Source organism: Ovis aries, chromosome 19, assembly GCF_016772045.2.
Source record: "Ovis aries strain OAR_USU_Benz2616 breed Rambouillet chromosome 19, ARS-UI_Ramb_v3.0, whole genome shotgun sequence".
Classification (NCBI taxonomy): domain Eukaryota; kingdom Metazoa; phylum Chordata; class Mammalia; order Artiodactyla; family Bovidae; genus Ovis; species Ovis aries.
Genome location: NC_056072.1, coordinates 38233968 through 38244277, shown reverse-complemented (window position 1 = coordinate 38244277; position 10310 = coordinate 38233968). Strand labels below are relative to the sequence as shown.

At 40.4% G+C, this 10310-nt stretch overlaps 1 protein-coding gene across 1 annotated transcript; it reads left to right on the top strand.

Moving 5' to 3' along the window:
* Nucleotides 1-3427: 3427 nt before the first annotated feature.
* LOC132658198 (tetrapeptide repeat homeobox protein 2-like) lies at nt 3428-4117 on the top strand. The gene has a single exon (XM_060402715.1). The coding sequence runs from the start codon at nt 3428-3430 to the stop codon at nt 4115-4117; it is 690 nt and encodes a 229-aa protein (XP_060258698.1).
* Nucleotides 4118-10310: the final 6193 nt, after the last annotated feature.

The window sequence follows — 10310 nt, the reverse complement described above, 5'->3', positions numbered from 1 at the left end:
CTGGAATCAGAGTTAAGCAATAACTAGTAGTCATCTTCATCTACCCTCAAAAGAAAAGCCTTTGAGTGAAGAACATGCAAGAAATCAAACAAAAAGTGTGATTTTTTTTTAATTTAAAAGATATTGGCTATAATTAAACACATTTTTTTTTCCTGTTGTTCATCTTTTGATAGAGGTGAATCATTTAATGAAATATCACTATTATTTCTGGTGGGTGTTTTGAGTGCTAGAAAATATGCTACTTTTGGTGGTGATATGGTTAATTGTTAACTAATCTATCCAAAACTGAGGTAGATTTTATAAACTGTCCCAATTTTTAAAAGCTTTAGTGATATCATTAGGCAATTATTTTTACTTTTGAACTGCCTGTGTTTATAAATTCTCTATTCAATGTATAGAGTTATTATCACTTGATCACTTATGTAAGAAAGCTTTAGTGTATATCTCTGTGTGTACACTTCATAAAGAACATTAGCACCCTCTTCTGGATGACTTTTGAGGCTATAAAAACATTCCTACAATCTTTTTTCATTTCTTAACAATGAACAGCTTAAATATTCATTAAATTTGCTCCTGATTAAAGCACAACCTCTAAGTAATTTAATTATACTGTATATTTCAGAAACACTGATAAGTACTAGCGTCAAAAGACATTTCATCGCTAAATATTACTCAGTAGGAATAAGTGTTGGCTTATGAAAAGGGAAAAAAAATGCTGCTTCTACATTTCTCAGAATGAGTATTTGCAATGATTTAAATATACAGAGCTATGCAAGGAAGAAGGGAACCAAGGACAGACAAGGAGCGCAGACTTGTACATTCTTCTCCCAGCTGTCAGGGCTTGAAGAAAAATGGATGCCCTCCTGTGCTTTAATACCAGCCCCTGACACAATTAAATTTTCTTTTATTCTATTGGATTTTTTAAGACAATCAGACACCTTTCAAATTAGACTTCCTGGAGTCCCCCAACTGCTCCTGAAAGATACTGCATGAGGCTGATGATAGAGATGTATCTGAACTTGTTTGACTCATTCATTCACTCACTCACCCATTCATGCTACAAATATTCTGTGAGCATCTCTCCTCCTAGAAGGCACTCTTTCAAGCACCCGAGATGCAGGGAACAGATTCAAGTTCCCGACCTCACAGAAATGACATTTCTAGTGAGGAAAGATGGTTACAGAGCAGAAGTACATGTATAATATGTCTGATGACACATTCTATGCAGAAAAATGAGGCAGGCTGAAGGGGATCAAAAGTGTGGGAGTACAATGGCTGGGCATTTAACAAAGTGGCTGGAAAAATCCTCACTGATAATGTGACACTTGAGCAGAAACTTGAGGTCAGTGAAAGTTTAAACCTCATGGATATTTAGAAAAAGAGTATCCCCAAAAGAAGGAAGAGTACAGGCAAGTCCTCTGAGGTTGGAATCTTCAGTTCAGTTCAGTTCAGTCGCTCAGTTGTGTCCGACTGTTTGCGACCCCATGAATTGCAGCACACCAGGCCTCCCTGTCTATCACAACTCCTGGAGTTCACACAAACTCATGTCCATCAAGTCGGTGATGCCATCCAGCCATCTCATCCTCGGTCGTCCCCTTCTCCTCCTGCCCTCAATTCCTCCCATCATCAGGGTCTTTTCCAACGAGTCAACTCTTTGCATGAGGTGGCCCAAGTACTGGAGTTTCAGCTTTAGCATCATTCCTTCCAATGAATACCCAGGACTGATCTCCTTTAGAATGGACTGGTTGGATCTCCTTGCAGTCCAAGGGACTCTCAAGAGTCTTCTCCAACACCACAGTTCAAAAGCATCAATTCTTCGGTGCTCAGCTTTCTTCACAGTCCAACTCTCACATCCATACATGACCACAGGAAAAACCATAGACTTGACTAGATGGACCTTTGGTGGCAAAGTAATGTCTCTGCTTTTGAATATGCTATCTAGGTTGGTCATAACTTTTCTTCCAAGGAGTAAGCGTCTTTTAATTTCATGGCTGCAATCACCATCTGCAGTGATTTTGGAGCCCCCAAAATTAAAGTCGGACACTGTTTCTACTGTTTCCCCATCTATTTCCCATGAAGTGATGGGACCAGATGCCATGATCTTCATTTTCTGAATGTTGAGTTTTAAGCCAGCTTTTTCACTCTGCTCTTTCACTTTCATCAAGAGGCTCTTTAGTTCCTCTTCACTTTCTGCCATAAGCGTGGTGTCATCTGTATATCTGAGGTTATTGATATTTCTCCCGGCAATCCTGATTCCAGCTTTTGCTTCCTCCCTTAATTCCCCTTAAATATTTCAAATGCGGTCTAGGGGCTCAGCACACCACAATAGTTAAAAGCCTGTATGACTTTGGAATTTGAAAACTGGGATAAGTTCTGTACATTAGCCACTGACAAATGACTTGAAATCTCTTGAGACTTTCTTATCTCATCTATAAAATGGGGATTTATACAATTTCCTTCTTCCCAGTGTTACTGTAAAGCTAAATGACAGTGCAGACAAAGATTAATACTGTAATTGGCATTGTGGTGAGTTCCATAAATGTTAGGTATGACAAGGGAAAAATGCTTCTCAGGGACACTTGAGTTTTCTATAACACTTATGTATTAATATGGATCACAAATGTTGAACTGAAATTCTTTTCTATATATTAGTTCAGAATTATAACATGAGTAGGAAAAAAAATTGTTTCTGTGTGTTCCTGGACAAACTGTTTTCCTTTATGAACCTTATGAACATTTTGCAAAATGAGGAAATTACATTAAACAGGTCACTTCAGTCTAAAGTCTCCAGATAGTATGAAAGCTAATATCCCTGTTTGAAAATCCCTGAAAATGAAATTTTATATTTACTTCTGATAAGGACAACGAGGGACTTGATGACCACCAGGCTTGCTTGAGGCTGAATTATGAAGCATGGAATTTGGTCGCTAATGCCACTGGCTGTAGAGTGTGACAGTCAAGCCAAGGTACTATCCCAGAAGGTTGTCAAATTTACACTAATGGAGTAATGCTTTCCTGAAACTCGTGTCCTTTAAAGATTTTTCAAAGGGCTCCGTCATCCGGTCTAAGTACAACATTTGGACTATTTCTAGGCCCCATGCTCCAGGTTAATTCTCTTTCCAAGTTTCCAAGTTCTTTTCTTAAATTAGCCTAAATATGATTAGTGCATGGGTTATAGGCCTTTGAGGACAGAAGGAGAAGGCAGCAGAGGAAGGGGTCCATCTATAGCCATTTCCATGAGGAAAATGTGCTCAAAAAATGAGTTGAGGAGTCCATTCTATTCCTTACAAGGCATTTTTCTCCATGTTTGAAAAGCTAAAGGTCATACAGGACAGGCTTCCTTATTCATCCTTATAGTCTTTAAACGGGATTAAACAGAAGTAGTCAGGAGCAGAGCCTCAGACTCCGACGGCAGAACAGCAGGAGGATGCAAGCATCCGAGTCCGTCATGAGCCCCATGCGGAGGTCCTCGCCCCCAAACAGGCAGCGGCAGGAGCGCACGGTGTACAGCAAAGAGCAGTTGGAGGCGCTCAAAGAAGCCTTCCTGAAGAACCAGTACCCGAGCTACCAGGACCGCCTGCGCCTGGCGGCCAGGCTCCACCTGGACGAGCACAGAGTGCAGGTGTGGTTCAAGAACCGCCGGGCCCAGCGCTCCCATCTGGAACGACAACAGGCCCAGGGCGGATACCAGAGGGCCGGCCATGCGCCCACGGACCCCGGAGCCTCCCGGATCCCCACCCCCGCCCCGGAATCTGCTGCCGCAGCTGCGAGCTCCAGTTTCTCAGACAGCCCTGGACTCTACAGCTGCCTTCCTCCCCCCAGCCCCGCGGGGGTGCTCCCAGCGCCCGAGCCCGGCGTCTCCAGCCACCAGCCGGCCATGTGGGTCCCGGCACAGGGCGTCCACGTGTATGGCCCGGCTGCTCCAAGCCCGGCCCCGGCCCCGGGCTGGCCTCAGGACCCCGACGCCCTGAACTACCGCCCAGATCCTCTTCTGGTTCCTGACTGTGCCCTGATGTTCTCATCCCAGGAGCTCTCGTCCCCGACGTCTGGGCACCAAACGGGAAATAGCTTTGCGGATGAGAATGACATAGGCCCCCGGCAGTTCACGAATTTATAGGGTCGTGGTCATCTGTCCCCACACAGTCCTGCAGACTCCGAGGGGCCAGAGGGGCTGAGGGCCTTGCGAGTCTGCTCATGATGTCCATTGGCTGAAAAATGGATAAGAAAGCTGTGGTACATATACACAATGGAATATTACTCAGCTATTAAAAAGAATGCATTTCAATTGGTTCTAATGAGGTGGATGAAACTGGAGTCTATTATACAGAGCAAAGTAAGTCAGAAAGAAAAACACCAATACAGTACATTAATGTATATATATGGAATTTAGAAAGGTGGTAATGATGACCCTCTATGCGAGACAGCAAAAAAGACACAGATGTAAAGAACAGACGGTTGGACTCTGTGGGAGAAGGTGAGGGTGGGATGATTTGAGAAAATAGCATTGAAACATGTATATTATCATATGTGAAATAGATTGCCAGTCCAGGTTTGATGCATGAGGCAGTGTACTCAGGCCTGGTGCACTGGGATGACCCTGAAGGATGGGATGAGGAGGGAGGTGGGAGGGAGGGTCAGGATGGGGAACACATGTACAACCATGGCTGATTCATGTGAATGTATGGCAAAACCACCACAATATTGTAAAGTAATTAGCCTCCAATTAAAATTAAAAAAATTAAAAATTAAAAAAAATCTTTGTTCTGTATGTAGGATTCTGTGGATAGATTTATTTTGTATTTAGGGACCTGGCTCAATTAAAAAAAAATTCCTAACAAAAAAAAATAAATAAACAGAAGTAGTCAGAGCATTGAAGGGACAGCTAGGTGTACAGAGGCAGAGTAGTGTACAGAGAGGCCTTGGCATTGTTAGCGATTCAGTAGCAGATTCAACAAAATTTATTCTGAGAAATGCCATATCTTATAACAAAAATGTCCTTCCTTTTTCTTTGCAGAATATATCAGACCTCCGAATCTGCTAATGATGATTCTGAAACTTACTCAATGTTGACTTCGGGCAAGTTTTCCAACCTCTCTGAGTGTTAGGCTCTGTTTATAAAAAGGGGCTAGCAGCACTGCCTGGCACATAGTATGGCTTCAGGACATGGTAACAACTACTATCAAGATAAAAGGGAAAGGTGGCGGTTGTACGGAGCTACTCAGATTGTAAGGTACTTTCTAGCTAGGCGACAGGATGCTGATTTTGTTAAAAAATAGGTTTAAGTGTGAAGCTGAAAGGGCTTCCCTAGTGGCTCAGTGGTAAAGAACACACCTGCCAATGCAGGAGACTCAGGTTTGATCTCTGAGTCAAGAAGACTCCCTGGAGAAGGAAACGGCAACCCACTACAGCATTCTTGCCTGGGAAATCCCATGGACAGAGGAATCTGGTGGGCTACAGTCCACGGGGTTGCAAAAGAGCTGGACACGACTTGCCAACTAAACAACAACAACAAATAGAAAACCTAAGAAATAGAGGTGGGAAAGATCTGAAGACAAAGAAGTCTGATATTTTAGATGTTACATGATTAAGGTGTTGAAAAAATAATCACACAGTTGGCAATCGGTCCTCATTCAATGCTCCTAAAATTCTTACATGTCTTAGCTTCTCTGTTTAATTCTTACTGGGAGCAAATCTACTCTAATGGAAATTCTCTGAGGCAGTGACAATATGGGACATATGAAATGGATGTTCTGCAGCACTTGAATTGAGACCAAAATCCATTGTGCTAATTAGTTATTGGAATTTTGTGGTTTATCATGGGATATTGAATATAGTCCCCTGTGGCTTACAGCAGGACCTTGTTGTTTAACCATCATGTATATGATATAATTGTCTACATCCCTTAAGTGCTTCCAGTTTATGGGCATGAAAAGATGGTGTTAAATAAGCATGTGCATAATAACGCATGCTCAAGGGCCACTCATCAGCTTTGTAAGCTGTTTCACGTGACTCTATCATATAACCATTGGACTAAATGCCATTTTGATGAGAACTAGCTCTGTGTTTGTAGAATGGAGACATCATAACATTTTTGGAGCATAATTATTGCCTCTGTGTTGGTGACTCAGTTTTTCACCTTCAGACTTATTTTGCTCCTAACCCTCCCTGTGTAATAGTGACTCAGTTGAGGTCAAATGCAGAAAAGACTGGGAAGCAGTAGCTGCATTAAATTGTATACAATCTGTCTCCCAAAACAAACATCAAGTAATCAATGTATAACTCTTGAAAAAAAATTCTACTTAAACACTTTAAGCTTATTTAACACCATCTTTTCATGTCCATAAACCGTAAGCACTTAAAGGGATATAGACAATTATATTATATACATGATGGTTAAACAACAAGGTCCTGCCGTAAACCACAGGGGACTATATTCAATATCCCATGATAAACCACAATCGAAAATAATATGAAAAGAATATAAATATGTAAAACTGAGGCACTTTGCTGTAAAGCAAAAATTAAATACACCGTTGTAAATCAACTATACTTTGGTGGTTTTTTTTTTTTTCCAAAAAATGAACAAATAGAAAAAATAAGCAATTGAAGGAACACAAGATGCAAAAGGTTAGAACATGTATGAGAATATATTCAATCTCTCTTTTAATTAGAGACATGGAAAATCAGAAAATAAAGAGATAATACTTTCAGCTAACAGGTTAGGAAAATTTTAAATAGGTGATAAAAAACTAGTAGATGAAACAGGCACTTGTACTCAAGATTATGGTCTTGTAGCCTTTCTGGAGGGGAGATGTGGTGATGTCCATTAACGTTTATAACACACTTGCCCTTGCTCTGTGTTCCAGGAATTCCAGTGCTAGGATTTTTATTGTCAATATTATATTTGTGCATAAATTTTCAAGCTATATGGGCAAGGATATTTATTGTAGCTTGTAGCTGTGACAAAATATTACTACCTATAAAGAGTTATAAATACACATATATGAGATAACATTTGGCAATATTATCTCTTTGGGGAGGGCTATTTGCTTGAATTTCTTTCCTCTTTGGTATACTGCATGCCTTGCTTCAGAAATCAAAGAGCACAGTAGAATGCAAATGTCAAACAAGTAGAACACATTTGGCTTTTGAGTTTCAAAAAGTTTCAAAAGCCTTGACCCTGATATTTAGAAGCTTCTACAGTAAATGAGAAAAACTTATCTGTCTCTCCATAGATAAAAACTTCCTGGTTTGGGAAAGTGAGGAAGTCAGAAGGGGAGCTTGTACATAAGTTGTTACATATTATATAAATAACTTATTATTTGTATAATAAAAAAGGTGGAAAGGAGCTTCCACAGAAGGATGAGTCCAGTGGTCGGAAGTAACAAAAGCCAGATTACTTTGTGAGTCTTAGAGAAAAGAAAATCTGCTTCTTAGGTAAATGCTTAGGAAAGACCAAACCCTGCCCCATCCCCATCTCCCTTTTACGAGTATCCTGACATACTGCTCAAAGAGGAAGGATGGAATGGCTACCTGGTGCAACTAAAATTTGGGCCTGAGAGGGTCTGCAATGTCTCCCCCAAACCACAGCATGGCACAATAATCCCCTATGTGCGAGAGCGGCACAGACGCGTGCAGGAGATTCGAAGGATCTAGTGGGACTGGGGTGGGACTCAGGGAAGATCCTCAGAGATCTATATGGATCAGAGATGGAGGACCAGATAGGACGAATATACCTCAGCATCTGTCAGCATGGAAAGTCAACCACCAAAGACAAGACTGTAGCCACAACCTCTGTTCTACATAAGCCTCATAGAACTCCACTAAATGTCAGACTCAGAATCAGCAGAGATTAAGTCTGGACTACCCAGGGGAGTAGAATCCTAAAATAAAATGAAGCTGAACTAAAGAAATATAAAGAACACCGAATGTCTTCCTTGTTTGAGTTACTGGGATGAGAGAGTCTCTCACTTAATACACCATAAAGTATCCATTGAAAATAATGAGGCAAGTATATGCACTCTGATGTGAAAGATCTGCAAGATAAAATTTAAATTAAAAAAGTCAAAAGAAAGAGGGATTTGAGCGGTGTGCATTCCATTAGCATAAAAATATTATATGTCCTAAATGTTCCCAGGATATGAGTAGAAATGATTAACTGTGATTTGCTCTAGAGACTAAAAATCTTCATCTGATACAATTATATAAAGATTTCTTTTAAACCAAGAGCTTATATTATTTTATATTACATATTTATCATTTGTAATAAAATTTCCTTTTTATCCTTATGCCATGTTTTGTGATCCATTACATTTAATTAGAACTCCATTTATGTAGCCTTTATGTCAACAATTTCCGAATAGGATGAAAATAGGTCTTCAATATCTTTTGAGTGTAGCATAAAGCTGCCAAAGAGAGAAATTTTTTTCCAGTGATAAGGAATGTTGCAATGTATCTTAAGGAAAATTACCCTTTCTCCATCACTTCTGTAAAAGTTGATATGCAAACTTTTCTCACTACAAAGCTATAGAAAACTTTCCTAAAAATGTGTCAATAACCAGAATAAGGATGCATGGTTCAAAGGGCCGGACAAAGTCACACATTTTCATACACTCTAGCATGTAGTCAACCATGCAGGTCAAAGACCCTGAGAACAGCTTCAAAGTTTACATATGTAGTTAAAGAATGGTTCCTTCAAAGTCATCCTACAGTTATTTTAAGCCATGCAAAACATTCAGTAAGTCATTTTTGGGGGGCACTGCTTTCAGAGTTTATGGCACATGTTTATGAATTTCCTAGACATTCAAATCATCACTCTTTAAGGATAAGTTTAAATATAAATTTTAATAGCAGTCAAAGGTCATTTGGACTCAAATATGGTGAATAAGGCAGTCATTAGATTTAGTTAATAAACTTACAGTAAAAAAAGTAGTGTGGTACAACTGCAAAAGAACATGATCGCTCTATAATCTCTGAAGGAAAAAATGCCTAGTCCCCAAAGAAACTTGAATGTTTTAAAAGCTACAGCATCCTTTAAACAACTGCACTGCCTTCCTACAGACGACTGTAAATTAATTCTGATGAACACATTTTAGCCTGTTAAAAACCAACTTAATGACTTACAGTAGCATTCTTTACAGTTATTTTACAACATGGAACTACAAGATTTTTAAAGCTCTATTTCTAAATACATTAGATCAGCATTGAAAGTAGGTCATGAAACTAATTTAGTGGTTGTAAGCAATGTTAAAAATACAGAAGAGGAACTTGCTTGGTGGTCCAGGGGTTAAGACTCTAGGCTCCCAATGCAGGAGGCTCAGCTTCGATTCTTGGTCAGGGACCTAGATCCCACATGCCACAACTAAGAGCCCACATGCCACAGCTAAAGATCCTGCATGCCACAATTAAGCCAAACAAAAGAAATAGAACAGCACCAGTGTCTCAAATGCAGCTGGTGTAGATACGATTTTATCAAACTGTCTCTGTTATGTATCTTTAGACAAGCATTCATTATTCAGCAAAAACGTATTCATCAAACACAATACACTTGTCAGGCATTTGGACCGCCAGATAGTCCTCTCTCACCTAGATAACCTCTAAGGTTCTTTCAACCTTAACATTCTCTGGAATATTGAAGTGCAAGTTTAAGGCCTTTTCTAAATTTTTTTGAGATTTAGTGATTACTGTGTGTTCACCTGTATATGTCAGTATCTCATTTAATCTTTGCTCCAATTAAAACTGCTGCATAACAAACCATTCTAAAACACAGTGGTTTAAAACCACAACAATCACTTACTCAACTGACCAGTTTTGAGCTCAGTCAGCAATCAGCGGAGAAGGTCCATGTCTCTTCCTCGGTGTGTCAGTTGGAGCAGCTTCACTGGGATTGGGGAATCCACCTTCAGGATGTGTCACTTTACGGCTGGCAAGCTGGTGCTGGTGGCCAGCTTCGAGCTCAGTTATGGCCAAGGGCAACAGGACACCACTCATTTTAATGAGTTTCCAGGACTTCTTCTCGCCATGGTGGATGGGTTCCTAGAACAAGCATCCCAAGAGACAGTAAGTGGAGCTGCTAGTTTCTTAAGGCTCCAGAACCTGACATTGGTGAAGTGACTGTAAAGCCTAGATTAGACAGGAGGAGGGGCTTCCCTGATAGCTCAGTTGGTAAAGAATCCGCCAGCAATGTAGGAGACCCCAGTTCAATTCCTTGGTTGGGAAGATCTGCTGGAGGAGGGATAGGCTACCCACTCCAGTATTCTTGGGCTTCCCTTGTGGCTTAGCTGGTAAAGAATCCACCTGCAATGCAGACC